Consider the following 21,267-nt stretch of genomic DNA (forward strand, 5'->3'; position numbering starts at 1 on the left):
AGTTTGTGCATAGGATCAGTCGATCAAATTCCATGTATCCAATCAATCACATGTTCACTCACTGGATGGAGCAGTACGATCGATCCCGCCGATGATCGCTGTTCGTCTTACTCATCCCGTGAGCGCGAATGCTCTGGAGTGGAGGAATGGACTGGAGCCAACTGTGGAGCTGTGACACGCAAACGCAACGTGCTTGGGCGACCTCGTCACACAGCCACATTGATCTTCCATTTGTCGGCCAGGAATCCGACCGCTCTCCCAGCTCGTTCGAGCTCACCTGGAGAAACAGAGGAGGGAAAGAAAAGAGGAGGAATTTTTTAGAGGAAAAGGTGATCCTCATTTAAAGATCTGGCTGGAGATTCTAGCTAATGCAATCACGCAAGAACCATGCCTCTGCTTTGGCACCAAGAATAAATAAAAGAGAGCGAGCTCCAAAAGCAAAACCGGAGAGAGATCTTACAGCTTGGAAGCGTCGGCCTCTCGTTCCTGAAGTTCAAAAGATGGACTTGCACCGCAACAGAACTCGCGGGAACTGCTGCATGGAAAGAGCGAGGAACTTATCAAAACCATCTTTTGCGATGAATAGTCGATCTAGTGCAATCGATCCATCCGGAAACAAAAGGAGTAGAGAGAGAGCGACGCCAACCTGCGTCCAGGATGAGAACTTTGACGTGCAATGTCGGCTTCCAAAACGATCCAGTTCCCAAGTGGTCCATGCACTCCTCGCATCCCATTGCCAGGCTTCCAAACGCTTGTCTTGTATCCAGCAACAGTGTGGCTGCTCGCGTCCTCCACGCCTTTTTTTTTTCTCTGTCTCTATGTTTTTTTTTTTTTTTCTCTCTTTTTTCTTTCTCTGTCTCTATGTTTTTTTTTCTTTGTCTCTATGGCTTAGATCTCGATTTCCTACACTTTGACAATGCTTTTGATTGCTTGCTTGTGTAGAGAGGTTTTTATCCATCCTCTACTCTTAGATTCTTTGAATATATGGTGTTGGTGAAAAGAACCGGCTTGGACACACTGGACTTGGAGCATCGCCGCTTATCACCGGCTTATGCGTTGACGCTGCATGAGCAAAGTTGCGAACACGCAAGCTGCAAACAATTCCGATCCAGCACGACGCTTCCATTGCCTCCCCCGCCTCGTCCACCACCGCTAGCCCCCGCTCAATTTAACACTCGTCTTGAGCCGCCGCACTTACGTCTTGATGTTACCATCCTACCGCTGCACGACTTTGGTGATGAAAAAAGGCCAGGATACAAAGGCGCATGCGACCGCTCGCATGCAACCGCTCGCTTATACTTAGGACTCTTGCAATGGAACCAAAAAATTCAGAGTGTCTTTTTGACAAGTCCCAGAGTTCGGGCTGGAACCAAAAATTCAGAGTGTCTTTTTGACAAGTCCCAGAGTTCGGGGTGGAAAGGATGCCGTGATCAAGCTACTGCTGGAAAAGAAAAAAGAAGCCCCCAAAGCAAGTAAAGAAAACGTCATGCAAAATAACCATCCTTAAAAGAAGATCCAAGAGACAAGAGAAAATTAGAAATTGCTTTAGGTGGAATTCTAAATATCATTTTTCTTGTGCATGACTGTCATCTTCAAGAGGTAATTCTAGACTCCGTCGTCGAGGGTTCACTTCCTCAGGTTTGAGGTCTGTGAACCTGTTGAGGACCTGCCTGGACATGACGCCCGGTGTGCTGTTGTGCTCCTCAATCTCCTTGTACGCCTGCTTGAACAACCCAAAGCGATACGCCTCCTCCTCTGCACTGGAGTAACTCTTGTGCCACTTCTCTTTCCACTCTTCAAACAAGCGCAACAACGCCTCCTCCTCTATTGGTCTTCCCATACCTATACACCTCGACCTAGTAATAACCCGCTGCCTTTATTCTCATCTAGAAACATCATCCAGACCGTCGATATCAATGACAAGGATCATAGCAAACAAAAGAAGAGAGAACAGTTGCTTCACAGGTTCGCTGGGAAGAAACAAGAAAAGCTGTCGGAAGCATAATCCTTTGATGAAACAAACAGACCTCGTAAGTTGTTGCCTTGGCGGGATCAAAGATCTTGTTTTGCTAGGTTCGATCGAAAAGACACCCCTACCAAGCCTGGGAAGAAGAGACAATCACAAAGTTAGAAACCATGAAACAAAGAATGCGATTGACACTATAGATATGGTCAAGCAGAGAAAATGATGAGACCTTTGAAGGAACTGATAGCAACCAGGTCATGCATGATGGAAGAACTCGAAGAGCTCGAGGAACTTTTTTCCTCCTCATGCTTTTCACCGCAGCGGGAGCTAAGATTTTTCTTGCCTAGGCCAGCATCGATCTACGAAAGCGTCTATGTTGCTGGATCCCCGCCACCATCTCCACGCTCAATCCCTTGAAACTTTTTTTTGCCATCTAGAATAAGAACGTTCACCGGCGCTTCTGACACTTAATTTATTGACCATATAACAAAAGGAGAGTGATCTCGATTTTCTTTAACAAAACTCTTCATTTCGCCCATTTGATCGTTCCAAAGTATCAAAATCGTCGAGTCTACTTGGAAAAAACTACATTTTCCTCCTGTTTCTACTTCATCCAGCACATTCCAGCTTAGACGACGTCCAATATTGAATGACCAACAGTGAAGTAAGCAAAGGTTCGTCTTGTTCTCAAACACTGAAGCATAGCTACTCGAAGAGTTTTCCTACAGTGGAAACTGTGCCTGTGAAAGAGATGAGAAATCTACTTGCTTTAACTCTTTCTCTGCCGAGGGTTCACTTCCTCAGGTTTGAGGTCTGTGAACCTGTTGAGGAAGCCTGGACGTGACGCCGGGTGTGCTGTTTTGCTCCTGTACGCCTGCATCAACAAGCTAAAGCGATACGATTCTCTTATATTGAATCAATCACTCGATCAATCACTGGGTGGAGGAGGAGTACGATCGCTGTTCCTCCTGCTCGCGTACCACGACGATCCCGTGAGCGCGAATGTGCTGGAGGAGACGGCGGAGGAATGGATTGGAGCCAACCGTAGAGCTGTCACACACAATCGCGACGTGCTTGCGCGACCTCGTCACCGCCACATTGATCCTCCGCTTGTCGGCCAGAAATCCGACCACTCCCAGCTCGTTCGATCTCACCTGGACAAACAGAGGAGGTGATCCTGAGATATAGACTATCTGGCTGGAATGCAATCACGCAAGATCAAAAAGAAAGATTTTTACAAGATCCAAAAGCAAAAAAGAGGGAGATTTTACCATGGAAATCACGACAGCATCGGCCTCTCGTCCCTGAAAGCTGTCGATGCTCTCGGTCTGTACGATATCTCCCAGGCTTTCCTCGTCGAGCCTGGCTCTCAAGAGATGGACTTGTGCCAGGTACGGCGATTGCACGGCAATAGAACTTGCGGGAACTCCTGCATATTAAAAGCGAAGAACTTAGCAATGAAAAAACCATCTTTTGCCGATCCATTAAGCAGCTAGAACGATACGATTGATCAATCCAATCGTAGTGAAAAGAGGAGAACGAAGGCAACCTGAGTGGATGAGAGCTTTGACATGCTCCACAACAATGTCGGCTTCCCCATCGTTGTAAAACGATCCCGTTCCCAAGTAGTCCATGCACTCCTCGCATCCCATCGCCAGGCTTCCAAACGCTTTTCTTGTATCCAGTAACAGCATGGCTGCTCGTGTCCTCCACGTCTCCTATGAAAGCAAGCAATCAAAGCGTAAGAAATCGAAAAACAAAATCTCTCTTTTTCCTGCCATGGAAGAAGAAGAAGAAAGTCGAAGAAGAAAGAAAGTCCAAGTACCTTGACTTGTGGCGAATCCGATAGAACTTGCTTGGCCACCGAAGGAGCGGTCTTCACCAATCCTCCATACATCTCGCTCGACGCCCAGCTCGCGATGGCTTCGTTCATCCGGTACTGGACCTGGAGCATCGTGTTCATCACCGCGGAGTGGCCCAGCGACGTTGACGCTCGCTCCATCAGCGAAGTTGCGAGGCCTCCATCCACGGCTTCAGCTGAAAATACCGTTGGTGCCAGCTGACAGGCATCCCCGGCCAAAACCACGCGCGAGCTGCGAAGAATTCCGATCCAGCACGACGGTTCCATCGCCTGCCCGGCCTCGTCCACCACCGCCAGGTCGAATAACCCGGTTTTGCGAAGCAAAGGATCGCCAGCTCCAATGCTCGTGCACAGGACAACTTGGGCAGCCGCCAGGACCCCGACTGGGATCTCCTCTTCCTTTTTTTTCACGGATTTGTCTAGCCTCCGCAAGTTCTTGTCTATCTCCGCCTTGATCTTGCCATCCTGGCACCGCATAGAAGCTCTCCTCAAGGCGGCTTTGTCGCTGGCAATGCTCCGCTTGAAGTCGACGAGTTCGGAGCTGACGATGTGAGTGAGCGATTTGGAGACGACCGAGGGCGACATTCTCACAGGATTCCCGACGCGAACAACCCGCAAGCTCGTGTCGCTGAGCCGGTCGACGAGATTATCCACCGCTGCGTTCGTAGGGGCTGTCGCAAGAACTTTGTCACCGCGAGCCACGGCCTGGATGATGATCTCCGTCACTACGTTTGTTTTTCCTGTCCCCGGAGGCCCCTGGATCACGGCCACTGGCCTCGACTTGTCCAGCCCGAGCTGGATCGCTCGCCTCTGGGATTTGTCAAAGGATGCTCCAGACAAAGTTGACGCAAGCAGCGAGTGAGTATCTTCAAGTTGGTCTTTGCCGCGAGCAAGTTTTTCGATCTCTTCTCCTTGTCCGAAGAGAACAGCGGCGATGGCAGCTGCTGGATTGTCCTTGCTCACTGCAACTTTCTTGAGTTGCTTCAGTGCTTCACAGTTTCGCTGGGAAGAAACAAGCAAAGTTAAGACAGATCCTTGAGTGAAACAAACACACCTCGTAAGTTGTTGCGTTGGCGAGATCAAAGATCTTGTCGATCCGTATTGAGCGACCCGATAGCTTCATCAGCGCCCGGCCTCCACCGGGAAGAGCTACTTCGATAAACTGGCCATCTTCACAAAGCTTGTAAACGGAGCCTCGCAGACACTCAGTCGCAGGGATTCCTTGCCTGTTCGAAACTCTCACACAGACCATATCCCCGGGAGAAAGGCTTGTCGGAGGAAGCCGGTTTTGCGAGTTTTTGGATCGAAAGGACACCACTTCAGTGCCTCCCAAGCCTGAGAAGAAGAGACAGTCACAAAGTTAGACGAAACCATGAAAGAAAGGAATGCGATCGACATATGCTCAAGCATCGATCATGCTCAACCTCACAGGGAGAAAATGATGAGACCTTTGAAGGAACTGACAGCAACCAGGTCGCACAATGCACCACACTCTTCATGCAAGATGGAAGGACTGGAAGAGCTCGAGGAACTCTTTTCCTCCTCATCGTGATCCTCTTCGTCACCGCAGCCGGAGCTCAGCTTTTTCTTGCTGCTTCCATCGAGTGCTTGCTGTGTGGCAGCCAACTCGGCCTGTCTCTCTACGCTCAAGAGCTCGAGGTATCGATCTACGAAAGCGTCTACCTTGCTCTGGATCCCCGCCACCACCTCCTCGGTCAACCCGTTAAAACTCTTCTTCGCCACCTTGATCCTCGCGGAGCTTCGATGCTGGCCTAGATTTCAATCCAAATCACGTTCTGAGAATGATCGGTCGGTATGATCGATCCCTGATCAAAGAGAATGACAAGGAAGAAGAAGAACGCTCACCGGATTTTGATCTCTTCTTGAACAACTTCCACGAATCCGTCTCCTGCCACTCCTCGACACTCCCTTTCTCCTGGAGATCCACCAGAGAGTTCTTGAGCTCTCGCTGGAAGTGATCATAGAGAGTGGGATAGTGATTCCTGGCTCGCTGGCACTCATCTTCCAGGCCCTCTGGAAGCTCCACCCTGTCGAGAAATGGCTGGACGAGCCTCACGAGCTCCTCCCCGACTCCCACTCTCTCCTCCACTCCGGCCAAATCACGCGCCCTCTCCGCCTCGGCGATCTCGGCCGCCATAGCCTGGATTCCTCGCCCCACCCAGCTCACCACCTTCTTCCCCAGCTCCCTGCGGCCCAATGGATTGCAGTCTTCGCGGCTCAAGGCCGCCACGATCGCGTTGCCGCTGTGAGCAAGATCCGAGCTAGGATTCATTCTCACCTTGATCCTCCTGCCCAGGAAGCCATGCATCAAGAGCTCGGGATTGCAAACCGCGGCCATGGTCGATCAAATAGTGGTCAATCTCGAGCTCTTGGGAACGCGGGCTACAGCATCGCGACACGAGCTCCAAACACGACCGCGCCACAAGAATTCGAGAGAACTTCCATGGCCCAGATCAAAGAGAAGTAATATCCAAGCGATTAGTTTTTGAGAAAAAAGAAGATTTTTACTCCATCCTGCTAGCATTCTTGCGAGATTGCGCGATAGTCGAGGTTTCTCATACAAAATCGAGATCGCTCTCCTTTGCCAACCAAGTGTTACATGGTTGATCGCTCTAGAGTTTCAAGTATCAAAATCGTCGAGTCTACCCGGAAAACTCTACGTTTTCCTCCTCTCTACTTACTTCAACCTCATCAGACTCGGATTCGCTAGAAGAAGACGATGATTCCGACGAGCAATGGCTCTGCAAACTCTTGAGGAACTCCCGCAAGCCATCCGTGAGACCACCTAGGCCGATGGAGGTCAAAAAGTTGATGGCGAAGCGTGTGCTCTTGGGGTTATCTCGCGGGAAGATGCCGGCCACACTTCCTCGCATCTGCTCGTCGTCTAGGCGCTCCTTCAGCTTGAGCAATCCCAGGTGATCCGCGAGCTCCTGGAAGAGGATCTTGATGAAGATGCGAGACGACGACGTCGTCGCCTCCTCGCTCAAGCAGATGTACCCGAGACTCGTCCACGGGAGAGCGTCCGTTGCTAGCAAATGCGCGAAGAACCTCGCCACGTTCCTGAGCTTGTTGGTCTCTAGCCTGTGGATTGATGCGTACTGGCCGAGGAAGCACTCGCCAAATTGCTGCTGGAACTTCTGGTTGATCATGGAAAGCCTCTGTCCCAAAAGCCCGTAATATCTCTGGTACGTCCGCTCTTGGCAGCAGCATTCCAGAAGCATGATACATACCTCTTTCTCCTGGCCTGGTTCCATCTCCATCTTTAGCAGCTTGTGCCCAGACTCTTCAAACCCGACGCTGGACATGATCGTCAGATAGATGGTCCGCCTGAGATTCACCAGATCTATTTCAGTGACGTCTTGAATGCCCTGCGAAGGATCTTCTTCCTCTTCTTCTTCGTCTTCACCATTGTCGGGATCATTCGGCTCCGAGCCATTCTTTTCCTGCTTTCCAAGAATGCTACTCTTGATGGCCTCGTATTTCTTTTCGTTCTCCAAGTAATCCGGATCCTCAGAAAATATGTCAAGGCCGCTCTCTGGATCCAGGTCCTTGTCCAGGAGCGAGATCTGGTGCGTCTCCTGGTCACCTTCCACGACAAGATCCACCTCTCGCATGATCGCTGGATGCCCCTGGAAGTTGGACTTGCGCAGAGCAAAGACGTCCTCGATCATAAACTGGACACGCTTGTCGATCTCTCCCTCGTGAAGCACAGCTCGGAGCCGATCGAAGACCATCTGGAAGCACTTGGGCGATGTCCCCAGCAGATACGCTCCACATCCCTTGAGGAATCCCACAGCCACCTCCACACTATCATCCGTTGGAGTCTCCAGCAGCAGCATGAGCAGCTCCAACGCAATCACCTCGTGCGCGACGCGTTGATTCACCAGGTGCGCCAGGAGCTTCGTAAAAGAGAGCAAAACAGGCTTGTCATTCCTCTTGAAGACCCTGCGGAACTGGAGGATGATTCTCGTCAGCAGCAGCCCTCCGAGAGCTGGAAACCTGGAGTTGATCACCGCGACTAGCCCGGCAAAGACGTGCGTCAAGGCCGGAGATGCCATCTGCGACTTCATGCACGACCTCGCGAACAATCCCCTGCCCCGGACCAAGTTCTCAGCGATCAGCTCCCTGGCGATGTCTTCCACGTTGGAAGCGCTCACCTTGTTCATGAGACCATTGATGCTCTTGCGCAGAGCCTCCCAGGCCATCCTCTGGTATGTCTTTCACGTCGCCCATCATCTGGGCGAGCTTGGAGGGAGGAATCTAAGTCCCTCCACACCGTCCCAAATCCTTGTCTTCTCCTTGCCTAGCCTCATTCTCTCGGGCTCTGGAAGCTCTACCTGTGCGGCCCTCATCTGCGGCGATGGCGCCGTAGCTTAGATGGCCGCCATACCTGTACACTGGAGACCATGGTGGCATCGCCACCGCCGCGGCCATAGCGTGTAAACCCTAAAACCTTTCTACAAAGAAGAATATTTTAGGGCTGACGGTAATGGCGATAGCAAGCGTGTGGTATGAAGCAGGGAATCGTCGCCCAAGGGTTTAAGCGACTGGTGGACAAAAACCCTCCTTCCTTTCTACAGCGGAAAAGAGAGGGCATTTTTTTCTCCTTGTTCCTCCCATTCTTTGCTCCGGTGCTCCACGATGGCGATGGAGATTGCCGCCACCGCCTCAAGAGGGCTACTCCAGTCCACCACCACAAGCAGCACCGGCAGCATTAGCGGTAGCAGTAGAGTTTTGGCTAGATTCTCCGAGGAGAAGCGGCTGATTGTCGACAAGCTCGAGCTTGGAGCGCTCCGGAAGCGATCGCTGCATCTCAATTTGCGTAGGATTGCTCCGGCGCCGCGATGCCGAGTTGCCACAACCGAGGAATCAGTCCAAGGTGAGGAAGAACTTCTATTCTCTAGAGGATTTTCATCTCATAGTCTTTTCTTGTTTCCATCTAGTCAAGGACGCTCCAAAGAAGCTGGACTTGAGGACTGATATAAGGAACCTCGCCATCATCGCTCATGTCGATCACGGCAAGACCACGCTGGTGGATGGAATGCTTCGACAATCCAAGGTAGAGCAGTTCGTTTTCTTTTCTTTCTTTTGCATATGGTTCTCCTTGCTCGAGTGAAGGTTTTCCGGGACAACCAAACAGTCCAAGAGCGAATCATGGATTCCAATGATTTGGAAAGAGAGCGAGGGATTACAATTCTCAGCAAGAACACGGCCATCACGTACAAGGGGACGAAGATCAATATCATCGACACACCGGGTCACTCGGACTTTGGAGGAGAAGTGGAGCGTGTTCTTAACATGGTTGACGGTGTTCTTCTCCTCGTAAGAACTCTCTCTTCCATGCCAACTTGGAAGAAATCTAGAAACTTTGTCTCAAAGTTCTTTGTTTCTTTTAGGTGGACGCTGTGGAAGGTCCCATGCCACAAACGAGATTTGTTCTCAAGAAAGCTCTGGCGCTTGGCCATAGAGTTATTGTTGTTGTCAACAAGGTGGACAGGCCAGCAGCTCGGCCGGACTACGTTATCAACATGACTTTCGAGCTGTTCTTGGAGCTCGAGGCTTCTGACGAGCAAGTAAGCTCTCGGAGTGCAATGCTGTTTCCAATGGTTTCTTTGCTTTACAGTGTGACTTTCAAGTAATCTATGCGAGTGGCCTCAAAGGACAAGCTGGCCTGGAACCAGATGCTCTTGGGAACGACCTGGAGCCTCTTTTCGAGGCTGTTCTTCGTTGCATTCCTGAGCCCCGCGTGCAAATAGATGCCCCTCTCCAAATGCTTGTAAGTTCCTTTCCAAATGTTCTGTCGATATGGTTTGATTGTTTGATCGTCTCATGCTCCTCAGGTAACCAACTTGGATTATGACGAGCACAAGGGACGCATTGGCATTGGAAGAGTGAACGCTGGCACATTAAGCAAGGGCGAAGTCAAGGTATGTGATAGCTTTGGTGCTGTGCTTCTCTTTTGGAAGAAATCCCTCACTTCTTTCTCAGATTTGTAAGCCGGATGAAGCTGACAGGGTTGGCAAAGTGAGCGAGATCTTTGTTTTTGAGAACTTTGCGAAAGTTCCAGCCGTTAAAGTCGTGGCTGGTGATATATGCGCTTTTGCTGGGATCAACGATGTTATGGCAAGTAGCTTCACCGACTTAGAGTGCGAGAGATTGACGTTTCTTTCTTACTCCACAGATTGGAGAAACGGTGGCAGACAAGGCAAATGGCGTACCACTTCCTTCCATTAAAGTAGAGGAGCCCACGGTGAAGATGTCTTTTTCTGTGAACACTTCACCATTTTCCGGGCAAGAGGTTGTAAACTACTTTCACTTGCTTTCGTGGTTGTGAGTTGATTTATTTTTCTTGTCTTGTTTGCAGGGAAAGTTCGTTACCAGTAGGAATTTACGTGATCGGCTCTATCGCGAGCTTGAGAGAAACCTTGCGATGAAAGTAGAAGACGGCGAGACTGCTGAGACATTCATTGTCAGTGGAAGAGGCACACTTCACATAACAATTTTGATCGAAAACATGTAAGTTCTTGCTTTGTTTTTCATATTTCTCATTCTTGTCGTGCAGGAGGAGAGAGGGGTACGAGTTCATGGTTGGTCCTCCCAGAGTAATCCATAAAGTGCTGAACGGAAAGAAACTCGAGCCTTACGAGGTACTTTGTTCTTCGGAAAAAATTCTTTCTGCTACTTACGAGCAAAGCACAAAAACTTGCACAGGATGCTATTGTTGAAGTTCCCGAGCAGTACGTTGGAGCCGCAGTTGATCTTCTCGGCAAACGCCGTGGACAAATGCTCGACATGCAAGCCTCGGAGTAAGTGAAGTAGTTTAAAGCTTAAGTTTAAAGCTTACTAGTTCTCTGTTTGGTTCTCCAGACTTGGAAACACCATCTTAAAGTATAGGCTCCCGACCAGAGGCCTCTTGGGGATCCGAAACTCCCTCCTCTCCGCGAGCCGAGGCACGGCCATCCTCAACACTGTTTTCCACGGCTACGAAGAATTCGTTGGTGATATTAGCACCAGGGAACAGGGATCGCTGGTAAGCACCAGAATACATGTTCCAAAGAAAAGTAGGAGGAACAATTCAACTTTTTTTGCTAGCTAGTTCTTCCAGGCTTTTGTCAGCGAAGTCACCTCACTCCCACTGTGTTTCTTGCAGGTGGCCTTTGAGACTGGGCAAACAACATCCTACGCTCTTTGTAGCTGTCAAGAGCGAGGACAACTCTTTCTGGGTCCTGGTGTGGAAGTCTACAAAGGACAGATTGTTGGCATCCACCAGAGGCCAGGCGACCTCTCCATCAATGTCTGCAAGAAGAAAGCAGCCACCAATATCCGGTCCAACAAGGAGCAAACTGGTATTGTCCGATGTCCTCTTTGTATCCCTTTGTACTTCATCATCTTTTTGACTCGTTCTTCTTTCCCAACTTTTTTCTTTCTCGCAGTTGTTCTGGATGCACCACAAGACTTTAGCCTGGACGACTGCGTCGAGTACATTGAAGAGGACGAGCTGGTTGAAGTAACTCCAGTGAGCGTGAGGATGTGCAAAAATCCCCGGATGGCCAGGCGAGGTGGGCGATGATTTCCAGATAGGATTGATCGATTGCTAGAGTTTGCGACTTCGTTCTACGAGGGAGGTACGACTCGTGCTAAGTTTCAAGTGTATAGCATTCATTCCAGGCCCAGGATAGGACCTCCGGAAAGAACACTTGTAAGCTATATCTGTAAAGACGAGAAAGATCGATCGTAAAGATTCATGACGAGAAATTTAATGGGCTTATCGAGCGAGTGTTGGATCAGGTCTGTCTTTCATAGAAAAACGAGCTCTCTTTTTTTTCTCTCTGCGAACCAAATTGACAGGCAAGAGTTTTCAGTCTTGATTGATGGTGTTTTCCTTTAAATTTTCTTCTTTCTCTCCTTGCCGCCTGCTCTTGCCTGCCAGTGGATGATGGATTGAATTTATGGCAGTCATGAATTATCCATGGTTTTTGGCTATGGTTTCTTCTGCTAGCTCTTTCATCCAATCTTTGCAACTTGCATCGCTTGCTCCCCAGCGACGCTGCCACCACAAGTTCGCATTTAAAGTCTCCCATATGTGGAGCTGCCTGGCCGGCCCGGGAAAAGCAACGATCCAAAGGACCAATTCCATCGTTTCACTCGCAATCACAGCCTCGGGGATGGAGAGCCGCAAATTCGATGGCGACTTCTTGTTAGTCACTCGATCCATGGTCTCCATTAAACAAAGCGCTCTCGCGAGGATTCATGAACTGGCGACCCGTGAAAACCATGGGAAGTCCATCGCCATTCTTTCTCACGCCACACTTGGAGGGATATATTATCAATCGACTGGAGAGGGGAATTGCGAGATCTCGGCCATCACGGGGTCGCGATTTTGGGTGTGTGGTCGCTGCCGCCAGCGATCGCTTTTACTAGTGTGGAGGCGGAGAGTGACTCCCACGTGATGGTGGTGGCCCGGCGCTCTTCCTCTCTGGCCGGGCATTCCCTTTCCCTTCACTATAAAAACCCAGCTGGGCACTGCCAATTCCACTCCATCATTTGCTACGGCCACAATCTCCTCGCATTCCATCCGTAGAGTCGATCAATCGATCCAATTTCATCCCCATTCCATCGATAGCAGGGGATTTAGGGTTCTTCCAAGATTTTAAATTTCGCGGGATCTTGGCAAGAGAGCGAAGAGAGAAATGCCGATTTTGGGAGCCAAGATGCAGCGTCTCGTCTCCAAGATCAAGCCCCACAACCTGGATTTCACCGCCCATCACCACGATCTCGATCTGGACGACGATGGCGACCTGGATCAGCCGCCGCGGGACGTTCCAAAGGGATGCTTGGCTGTCTACGTGGGCTCGAGCGCCAGCGGCGGCGACAGGCAGCGCTTCGTTGTATCCACTCAGCTCCTCAGCAATCGATTGTTCCGGGCGCTGCTGGATCGCGCGGCCGAGGAGTATGGATTCGAATCGCCGGGGGCTCTCACCATTCCTTGCGAGGCCGTGCTCTTTGAGCACTTCATCTGGTTGCTGGGAAGGAACGATCCCGCCGCTGCCAGGATCGAGGTGGACGAGCTTCTCAATTTCTACAGCTCGTGATAGATCATCAAGGAATTCGTTCTCATCGTTTTGGCGGTCGCGAGGCGAGGATAGAATGCTTTCGAAGGAATTCAAGAGCTCTTGTGAGGCGTGCTTCCATGGTCGCCCTCTTTGTCACTTGATCGGTATCTATCATCTCCAAAAATCGCCTATTTTCCGGGCTTGTGTTTCAAGAACAAGATAAGAAATCGGTTTGTCACACTAGTGTTTGATTCAATTGCAAATAACAATCACTATACTTTCATGTTCACAAAAATTTGGGAAGAATCATAATGATCAATCACCCTCTCATGATCGATCGCTTGCAACTTTAAGAAAATCGAAGATCTTTTGTTTGGAGCTGAGATTGGTGTTGGATCAGCTCTTTTCTATTCCGTTGTGCACATGATCACGATCTTGCCAGAGATCCATCCCATTTTCTCTCAAGAATTTTCTATCGTAGTGTCAGCTTCTCATGCCAACTTCACGCGCAATCTAGCTTGGCTAGTAGCTAGCTCCACGTTTCGATCCAAAAAAATAAACAACGATCCAAAGAACTAGAAACTATCGTTATTCCCCGAGAGAATGGATCCAAAAATTCAACACGCCGCTATAACTAGATCACACGCTGCCAACTGCGAAGAACACATTGAAATCCCAAAACCGGGATCTAAACAATTCAATGAAGTTGGCAGCCAACGCAAGTTGGATTGGATCTTTTCCCTCCGCCGCAAGATAGAAAAATCCCCAAATTTTGTAATGGAAGAACATCACTGTTCTCGACATAGTTTTCAGTTTTCTATGGTTTTCTGCAAGCTCCAGAGCATGGCAGTTAGGTTGGTGCCAAAGGTTGACGCTGGAAAGCAAAGTTTCCACATGGGAAGCGTACGAATCCATGTCGTTTGCTCGTAATTTATAAGCCTGGTTTGGAAGTTCCTTCTTTTTCTGGTGGTGCCATTGCTCATGGATGGTGGATCGTTCGTTTGCGCATTAAATTCTCTACTGCCATGGAGGAAAAAAGCTTGCTAGAACCGCAAACTTCCACCCAAATTCGCTACTGCCATGGAGGAAAAAGCTTGCTAACTTCCACACAGCCAAAGAGATTCCACCAGTATGCTTTAAATGCCTTTGATTGATTGTGTGTATAGTAGAGATTTTATATACATTTGCTTTAGATCCAGGCTCTTGTTTGTGATCAAAACTAGAGAGGAAATTGGTCGATCGAGATCCAGCCACGCATGATTGGTGGCTTTTCGTTTTCCCCTCTTCCAGCACTTGGGGCGCCGCAATTTCTTCGACCAGCTCAATCGCCCCAGTGGAGGATCGATCATCCTTGGAGACCCCAAGAGAAAAGATGAAAATTTGAGGAACCTCGAGCTAGATCAATCGATCTTGGATACCACTTGTATAAACCACCTCTTCCGTGGATCCCTTCACGAGTAGAAGGCCATGAGATCGTTCACCTCGAGCATCGCAGCGGCGGGATCGTCGTTGCTGAGAAGCCATAGAAAGTGCTCAAACAGGACTGGATCGCATGGGATCTCGAGAGCTCCGGAGTTCCTGTATCCATACTCCTCCGCCGCCCTCTGGAGAAGAACTCCAAACACTGGATTCGTGAGGAGGTGCGTGCCAACCACGAATCTCCTCCTCTTCTTCTCGGAGCTCCCGACAATCACCGCCATACACCCCTTTGGAACATCGGCCGGGATGGAGAAATCGGCATCTTCGTCGCTGTCGTAGCAGCATGACCCATGGCTGCTCATGCTGCTCGCGCTGCTGCTAGACGAGCTAGATCTCTCGAGACTGAGTCCCTTCTTGGAGGCCGATCGAAAGAAGCTGCCAATCTTCGCAAGAACCGCCATTCTTCACGATTGAATTGCAGAGAATTTGGAGAGAGCGACTTATAGATGAGAAGCTCTTGGCTTAAAGTGAGCTCTGGAGGCGATGGAAAAGATGGATGGTGTTTTGGGGCAGCGAGGAGGCGGCCCTATATACTCCCGCGACTGTTACCACAGTTAACCCAATCCAGATAAAGAAAGAAAGAAGAGATTATCTTATAATTTCCTCTCCGTCTATCTATCCCGCGCGATGGATCACTCAAGAACACACCGAAATGCCAATCAATCAATCACAGCGCGACCAGCGAATTGTAACAGTGGTTGGGGCGCAGCTCCAAAGCACAAGGACTGGCGCTGCCTCGAATGCTTGAGTGCTCCTGTCCGGGGCCTGGAGCTTATGTATGCCAGCGGCGGAACAGAGCACAGTGGGAGCTTTCAATTTTGCTAGTGGGCGATCGGGATTTCTTGGTGGGCAGGCGCATTTGACCCGCGCAAAGCGACCCATCTCGGCCGATTGCGCAATTCCGGTTCGCGCCGGTGTGTCTTTCAGGTTCTTCCCACCCAAAGAGACAATGTGGAAAGAGACGCAGCGTACGGTGAGAAGTTCCACATGACGTGAAAGAATTGTTTATAGGAATGCCCCGCGGTGGAAAACAGCTTCTCGGGAAGAAGGAAAGGAAGCCAAATTTCCAGCTATGCAAAGTTTATGATCATCACATGAGCTTTTGTCAACTCCTCTCACATTCACAGGGAAGTTTTACCAGCGCGGTCGTTCTTGGCACACCTGCGGGGCCTTTTTGATCTTGGCACACCCAAATGTCACGCTTTTGCGGGGCCTTTTTGATCTGCGAGAATATTTTGTTATTGGGACCTCAAACAAAGACTTATGTTATATCGAATCGAAGACTTTGGAGAGAACTCTGATATCTAATCCGGATGACATACTTATCCTTTCACAGCTCCAACCTTCCCGAGGAGCGAATGTCACGCACTGACCAAGTTGAGCACGGCCGAAACCAGATGCAGTGAGCCAGTGACGCAGACAACGCTTCCAGGATCCAAATCCGCAGCTTTCCTGGCAGTCGCTAGAGCATCTACGACTGACTTGGAGATTTCCACGGCGATCTCAGGCTTGACTTTACTCCATGCTCCGGCAAGAGCTTCTGTAGTGGCAGACCTCACACTGCTTCCAGCCACGTCCGCAGTAGTGACGACTACCAGGGTTGGTCTTGCATCTGGACAAAAGTCTTAGATAAAGAAGAGAATAACTAGAAACTTGGCTGACCATCGGAGAACGCAGACGCGAATTTCAAGTGATCTTTGTCCAAAGCCATTGCGGTCACCAGTATGAGAGGTCGCGAGGGAAATGCAGTTTTCAAGGTGGTTCCGAGTGCTGCTGCTGATCCGGGAGTATGTGCTGCATGGAAGAAATACCATCTCAAGTTCGGATTTGCGAGGAGTCTTTCTTACCTCCATCTAATATGACCCTCGCTGAAGTAAACCCGAGGCTCTTTACTTGTTCATGGGTGAGAATCTGGAACCTCCCCAATATATTTGTTTGCTCCAGGCCCGTTTGAAACGCCGCGTCTGGGATACGCCAGCCTACATATTCAACAAGTAAGAAAATGAAAATGTCGTGAATAAATACCACCTTCCACTCGAAGGGACAGTGCAGCACAGACTGCTGTTAACGCGTTGTCCACTTGATGAGAACCAAACATACGCATTCTACAATTGTCTAAGAATAAATTCTGCAGATGCCAGAGTTAAAGCTGCTGAGGACACTCGAACAAAAACAAAGAAGAAAGAACGCATGAAAAGAAGATTACCTCGCCTGCACATCGTATACGCATATCGCAAACTTGAAAGCAATCACTTTCATCCGTTCGAATGCTTTTGATAATTCCATGTACGTTCTTCCCAAAGGCACTAAAGACGGGAGCATTCTTTGCCGATGCCTGTGTCCTTATGATACTCTCAGCAACAGGGCTCACCTGACGACTAAGAACAACCTGATAGCAAAATCTTAGCGTTTAAGATACGTGACAAAAAAAACATACCGGACGTCTTTCCTTGATAATCCCTGCTTTCGCTAAAACGACGCTTTCTAGACTTCCGCCCAACGCTTCCAGATGTTCTTCGCCAATTGAAACAATGACGGACGCTGCAAGGCCTTCCGAATCAATCACATTCGTAGCGTCCCTTGCGCCACCAAGACCTGCCTAAGAACTTAAGAAAGAACAGATTAAGAAAAAAAAAGAAACTGTGACTAACCTCAACAACGGCAATGTCTACACTCTCTTGTGCAAAGTACTTGAATGCCAAGGCTGTAAAAACCTGCAAATGGACGATGGAACCAACAGTGAATCACTTGAGAAAAAAAGAGAGAAAAAGCCATGCCTCACCTTAGCACGCATCTCACCTCGAAATGAGTAAGCGTATGGTTTTCAGCTTCAATTACTTTCAGCAATGATTCACGAACACCCCAAAACAAATCATCCAATCCATTTGTCGAGATTGGTTTTCCCACGCAGATTCTCTCGTGAATGCTCCTCAAATGCGGGCTGCGAAAAACCGCATGAGCTTGATCGTTTTACATCGAAAAACTTACCTCGTATAAGTTCCCACGGAGAACCCAGCAGCACGCAAAATGCTGCTGAGAAACGCAACAGTCGATCCCTTTCCTTTGGTACCAGCGACGTGCACTACCTGAAACATGCCCCGTATTGGATCGAGAGACGCCAATCCATCGCACTTACTGGAAATTTCGAGAGAGGATTCCCGAGGCTAGAAACCAGGCGGCGCATTCTCCCAAGATCAAACCCCTTGCTCGTGTCTGTGCCTGCGTCCTTCGGCACGCCCAGCCGCTCGAGATCGCTCAGCTGCTGGAGGAATCGCAGCGCCCCGCCCTCCGCCATCGCTGGAGCGCTCTAAAACCCTAAAAGATATTCCAACGGGATAGTTTTTAAAAAGGTAGGGCTGACAAGGACGCTGACTCCGCATTAAACGAGAGCTTACGTGGGCCAATGGAATTTGAGCTCTCGGGTTTGAATGCGGCGAACAGGGGTGTTGGGAGGCAGGCTCTGGAGGCCGGCCTGGATCATTTGGGCGATGATTGGGTACTCGCATAGTACGGTTCCGTCGATTTAATGCGAAAGCTTTTGATTGATTCATTCATCGCTGTCGCTGGCGCTGGGCAACTGCGGTGCTCGTGATATCGGTTGAAAATTTTCAATGAGGACCAAAACGACAAGCGCTGGACTGGACGATCCAATCGCGTGCCGCTGCCACTGACGGGATCAATCAATTCGGCTGCTGCGAGCGAGCTACAACGATCAAAGGATTCATTGCGATCCAGAGCAGGCCTCAGAAGACAAATGTGCGCAGAGAAAAGGGATTGATTGATTGAATACAACGATCATCAATCAATCGGCTAGAGGGCTTCGCAGTGACCACTTGGTGGGAGAGAGACAAGGAGAGGTTTTTATGATCTTCACATGGCAATCGAAGCGCTGGTTGTCTAGTGGACCAGGATGAAACGACACAAACTTACAACTCACACACAACGAACAACTGGAAAATTTTCCAGAAAAGGAAGAAAAGGTTGGAGCGGGAGAAAACCGATTAAACCGTCACAAACAAAGTTACCTTCCTCGATTCATCCCAATCGATCGTGACAAACTGATCATCACTGCTGCTTGGGAATTGGATCGAATTCTGGTGAAACTTTGCTGTTTCGCAACGGCGAGGAATGGAACGCACCCCGAAGCTTTGGATTCCGTTCTCTTTCTTTATCTCTCTTTTCTCTCGCATCCATCACTGCCATGTTTGCTCGTCAGTGATCTCACAGCTCACTTGCTAAAGATCAAGTGTCATGTGTGTGTGTGTGTTGGTGGCGGTCTCAAGTTTGCGTAGTGGACACTATACTGTATAGACTTGTGTGTGTGCTGTTCGAGGACTTTGTCCGTGGAAGACAAAGCACAGCACAAACCAACATGTAAATTTGCCCAGGCCTGGCAATCGCAAGAACCGAGATTGCCCATAAGTCGTCACGTTGGTGATGACACCACCATATACCGTAGAAACAGTGCCGAAACACTAAACAATGGCCTAGGAAACGAGTTCCCGAGTAGAAAACTCTAGTTTCTTTGGCACCTTGCTCATTAAAATCGACTTCTCAAGTAGAGAAACCATATTCTATCAAGCAAATGTTGGCTTGACTGGTATCCAGCAAGCCCGATTCAATGCCCGGCAGTGGCAGGGCCAAAGATTGGGCCACTCCAAATGCGGCGAGACAAAGCTCTTTCAATCCATCCATCCATTTGAGCTGGGCCAGAGTGTAGTGTACTGCGCCAGTCCGTCCGAGCTGGAGGAAGAACACACAGCGATCACGCCGCCCAGTTGGGTGGTGTGATGGATCCATCGCATCAATCCATCCATCAAAAGAATCTCCCTCAACCTCTTGCAAGGATTATAAAAAAGTAGAGCGCGCAAAAAAAAAAGCATGGAGAGGCCTTTCGTTGGATTTTTGGGGGAGAGCGATGGATCGAACAGGTGAGTTCGATTAGAAAACTAGGGCGGAGGTCTGACCGGTACGAAACGACCACGGCCTGGCGCCCGGAAGCATGTGGGCGCCCATGTGAGGCCCGGCTTGTCCGATTCCACTGCTCGCAACTGCTGGTCTTTAATTTTTTTCCCTGACACTGCCACTCCAATTTGGATCCATCGTATATAAAATCCCCAGCCCTCCCCCGGAATCCCCAAATCCAAGCAAAGCAAGCAAGCAAGGCAAGGAGAAGCAAGCAGCATTGTGTTCTATAGATCTATCTATCTCTCTATCTTCCTCTCTCAATCGAGAGCGACGATATATCAATCACACTAGCAAAGCCCAAGAGCAAGAAGAACTCTCCATCCATCTCTAGCTACATCCATGGCTTTTCTGGCAAGGATTGGAAGTCTGCTCAAGTCCGCCTCGATCAAGAAGAGATCTGGGCGCAGCCTGGATCGCTCCTCCAGCAACAGCAGCTGCTCCTCGCTCGGCTCCTCCGCTTCCGCGGCCTGGGACTGCTGCTACGACAGCGATCTCGACGTGGACCAGGCCCCCGATTCGTGCTCCTGCGCCATCCCCGCCGACGTTCCAAAGGGATGCATGGCGGTCATTGTCGGGAGCTGCGAGAAGAAGAGGAGGAGGTTCGTGGTTGGCACGCATCTCCTCTCGAATCCGGTGTTTGGGGTCCTGCTACAGCGCGCGGCCGAGGAGTACGGGTACGAGAACTCGGGTGCTCTCGCGATTCCGTGTGATCCCGTCCTGTTTGAGCACTTTCTATGGCTGCTCAACAACAACGATCCCGCTGCCGCCATGCTTGAGGTGAACGAGCTCCTGGCTTTCTACGCGTCATGAGCGAGCATCTTCATCCAAGAGAGCACTACTGGGATTCATCACGATCGATCCATCCAGATCCAGAGCAAAGAGTGCCCCAGCTCGGCTCGGCAAGGAAGAAGAGACTGAAAGAGGAGCACGAGCACGGGCTTCATTTGAAGAGTCTACAGCTTGTTCGAGAGCACATTTTGGGCTCTAGATCTGGTGCTGCTCCACCGAAATTGCGCATTGCAATTCGTGACAGCGGCGCGACTGTGATCGATCGTATCAATTGTTTTCTAGCTCACACACACATAAGAATACTACTAGTATTACAATACATTTCCTTGTCATTTCAGTCAAAGATTTACTGAGGTCCATGTTGAAGAGCTAAAATGACATTTGAACATGTTCACTGTTGTTTTGAAGTGGTAGATTTTAGTAGAGTTTGAAGTGCCCAAGATTTCAGTGCCTCAAAGCTGGGGTCCGGGCAGTTGGGCTCACTGACCACCCAAAAAATCCGCCCTCCACAAGTTCATCTTGTGGTTCACCTTCTGATTTCAGTTTCTGCCTTCTGCTGCTGCATGCAACAGCAGCTGCTGCCTTATCAACCAGCATCTCCCATCAATTCTCGTCCCAGGCCTGGCTTCAATTCCCACTTTCTGTGTGTACTCGTACTTGGGATATAGAATGGAATAGATCGAAAATCCATATAGCGAAATATGACCCGCTGTTCTTCCTCCAGCCCCATGTCGCCTTATTCTCCCAGGACGTGACGGACGGAGTAAGGTACTCTGGACTTCTTCTTTTCTCTCTGGTGGCTACGTCTCCACAGATATAATGCGCTCCACTCCACCTCGAGCTCGCTCGATCTATGCCACAGAAACAGAAGCGATGAAATTGCAGCCACGAAAAATTACTGCATACGGATCAAACCTGTCGCCGCCAACAGTAACCGAACCCCAAACCGCTGCACAAGCCAACAAAAGGTACGACGGAAAAAGTTGGCCTAGATGGAAACACTTTGTAGACATTGCATGGCCAACCCCACATATATTAGCTGGCCACACTCCTTGTTATTAAATTTCTCCTTTACTTTGCCTTTTTCTGGCTATTTGTCTTTGGTTCTTTCGGTTGTGCCGGCTTCGAGC

The 21,267-nt window shown here is 49.6% G+C and overlaps 6 protein-coding genes, 1 long non-coding RNA gene and 1 pseudogene across 9 annotated transcripts; 3 read left to right on the top strand and 5 right to left on the bottom strand.

Annotated features, from left to right (window-relative positions):
* Positions 1-6: 6 nt before the first annotated feature.
* Positions 7-561, bottom strand: LOC112345972. The gene is made up of 2 exons (XR_002992243.1): positions 461-561; positions 7-277 (listed from the first exon to the last, which is right to left on the bottom strand). It is a non-coding gene; the product is annotated as an uncharacterized LOC112345972 (long non-coding RNA).
* A 2,026-nt stretch (positions 562-2,587) lies between these two features.
* On the bottom strand, positions 2,588-6,284 carry LOC9650784 (DNA-binding protein SMUBP-2). Of its 3 annotated transcripts, none has more exons than XM_002968900.2 (7): positions 5,694-6,278; positions 5,276-5,599; positions 4,882-5,162; positions 3,792-4,829; positions 3,516-3,684; positions 3,238-3,395; positions 2,588-3,120 (listed from the first exon to the last, which is right to left on the bottom strand). In XM_002968900.2, exons 1-7 carry the CDS (start codon positions 6,184-6,186, stop codon positions 2,899-2,901), a joined length of 2,685 nt encoding a protein of 894 aa, XP_002968946.2. In that variant the 5' UTR covers positions 6,187-6,278; the 3' UTR covers positions 2,588-2,898. The 3 variants fall into 3 exon arrangements, with proteins under 3 accessions (XP_002968946.2, XP_024529730.1, XP_024529728.1); XM_024673962.1 differs by having other exon boundaries at positions 5,276-5,594; positions 5,694-5,934; XM_024673960.1 differs by having other exon boundaries at positions 2,921-3,163; positions 5,694-6,284.
* A 24-nt stretch (positions 6,285-6,308) lies between these two features.
* On the bottom strand, positions 6,309-8,271 carry LOC9651626 (annotated as a pseudogene).
* A 76-nt stretch (positions 8,272-8,347) lies between these two features.
* Positions 8,348-11,635, top strand: LOC9651627 (putative elongation factor TypA-like SVR3, chloroplastic). Its single transcript, XM_002968628.2, has 14 exons — positions 8,348-8,727; positions 8,792-8,907; positions 8,967-9,170; positions 9,245-9,421; positions 9,472-9,624; positions 9,689-9,775; positions 9,837-9,971; positions 10,030-10,146; positions 10,213-10,364; positions 10,411-10,495; positions 10,560-10,654; positions 10,716-10,878; positions 10,999-11,194; positions 11,282-11,635. Exons 1-14 carry the CDS (start codon positions 8,490-8,492, stop codon positions 11,416-11,418), a joined length of 2,055 nt encoding a protein of 684 aa, XP_002968674.2. The 5' UTR covers positions 8,348-8,489; the 3' UTR covers positions 11,419-11,635.
* Positions 11,636-12,346: 711 nt separating this feature from the next.
* On the top strand, positions 12,347-13,190 carry LOC9650785 (auxin-responsive protein SAUR72). Its single transcript, XM_024673829.1, has one exon. The coding sequence runs from the start codon at positions 12,539-12,541 to the stop codon at positions 12,938-12,940; it is 402 nt and encodes a 133-aa protein (XP_024529597.1). The 5' UTR covers positions 12,347-12,538; the 3' UTR covers positions 12,941-13,190.
* An 841-nt stretch (positions 13,191-14,031) lies between these two features.
* LOC9650786 (auxin-responsive protein SAUR50) lies at positions 14,032-15,106 on the bottom strand. The gene has a single exon (XM_024674006.1). The coding sequence runs from the start codon at positions 14,779-14,781 to the stop codon at positions 14,353-14,355; it is 429 nt and encodes a 142-aa protein (XP_024529774.1). The 5' UTR covers positions 14,782-15,106; the 3' UTR covers positions 14,032-14,352.
* Positions 15,107-15,349: 243 nt separating this feature from the next.
* LOC9651628 (dihydrofolate synthetase) lies at positions 15,350-17,675 on the bottom strand. Its single transcript, XM_024674005.1, has 10 exons — positions 17,517-17,675; positions 17,369-17,466; positions 17,180-17,321; positions 17,032-17,094; positions 16,818-16,979; positions 16,587-16,769; positions 16,409-16,508; positions 16,228-16,359; positions 16,043-16,174; positions 15,350-15,992 (listed from the first exon to the last, which is right to left on the bottom strand). The coding sequence occupies exons 1-10, from the start codon at positions 17,673-17,675 to the stop codon at positions 15,742-15,744; spliced, it is 1,422 nt and encodes a 473-aa protein (XP_024529773.1). The 3' UTR covers positions 15,350-15,741.
* A 1,187-nt stretch (positions 17,676-18,862) lies between these two features.
* Positions 18,863-20,525, top strand: LOC9651629 (auxin-responsive protein SAUR50). The gene has a single exon (XM_002968630.2). The coding sequence runs from the start codon at positions 19,688-19,690 to the stop codon at positions 20,156-20,158; it is 471 nt and encodes a 156-aa protein (XP_002968676.1). The 5' UTR covers positions 18,863-19,687; the 3' UTR covers positions 20,159-20,525.
* The last annotated feature ends 742 nt before the right edge of the window (positions 20,526-21,267 follow it).

Source organism: Selaginella moellendorffii, unplaced genomic scaffold (genome assembly GCF_000143415.4).
Source record: "Selaginella moellendorffii unplaced genomic scaffold, v1.0 SELMOscaffold_11, whole genome shotgun sequence".
Classification (NCBI taxonomy): domain Eukaryota; kingdom Viridiplantae; phylum Streptophyta; class Lycopodiopsida; order Selaginellales; family Selaginellaceae; genus Selaginella; species Selaginella moellendorffii.

Bases quoted from the DNA above. Each gene is read 5' to 3' on its own strand.
- LOC9651629 (XM_002968630.2), top strand. From the start codon at position 19,688: ATGGCTTTTCTGGCAAGGATTGGAAGTCTGCTCAAGTCCGCCTCGATC.
- LOC9650786 (XM_024674006.1), bottom strand. From the start codon at position 14,781: ATGGCGGTTCTTGCGAAGATTGGCAGCTTCTTTCGATCGGCCTCCAAG.
- LOC9651628 (XM_024674005.1), bottom strand. From the start codon at position 17,675: ATGGCGGAGGGCGGGGCGCTGCGATTCCTCCAGCAGCTGAGCGATCTC. The intron at 16,175-16,227 runs GTAAGAAAGACT...TCTTCCATGCAG, and splicing joins GAGGGTCATATTAGATGGAG to CACATACTCCCGGATCAGCA. The intron at 15,993-16,042 runs GTCAGCCAAGTT...ACTTTTGTCCAG, and splicing joins CGCGTCTGCGTTCTCCGATG to ATGCAAGACCAACCCTGGTA.
- LOC9650785 (XM_024673829.1), top strand. From the start codon at position 12,539: ATGCCGATTTTGGGAGCCAAGATGCAGCGTCTCGTCTCCAAGATCAAG.
- LOC9651627 (XM_002968628.2), top strand. From the start codon at position 8,490: ATGGCGATGGAGATTGCCGCCACCGCCTCAAGAGGGCTACTCCAGTCC. The intron at 9,171-9,244 runs GTAAGAACTCTC...TGTTTCTTTTAG, and splicing joins TTGACGGTGTTCTTCTCCTC to GTGGACGCTGTGGAAGGTCC. The intron at 11,195-11,281 runs GTATTGTCCGAT...TCTTTCTCGCAG, and splicing joins GTCCAACAAGGAGCAAACTG to TTGTTCTGGATGCACCACAA.
- LOC9650784 (XM_002968900.2), bottom strand. From the start codon at position 6,186: ATGGCCGCGGTTTGCAATCCCGAGCTCTTGATGCATGGCTTCCTGGGC. The intron at 5,600-5,693 runs GTGAGCGTTCTT...ATTGAAATCTAG, and splicing joins CAAGAAGAGATCAAAATCCG to GCCAGCATCGAAGCTCCGCG. The intron at 5,163-5,275 runs GTCTCATCATTT...TCTTCTTCTCAG, and splicing joins TGCTGTCAGTTCCTTCAAAG to GCTTGGGAGGCACTGAAGTG.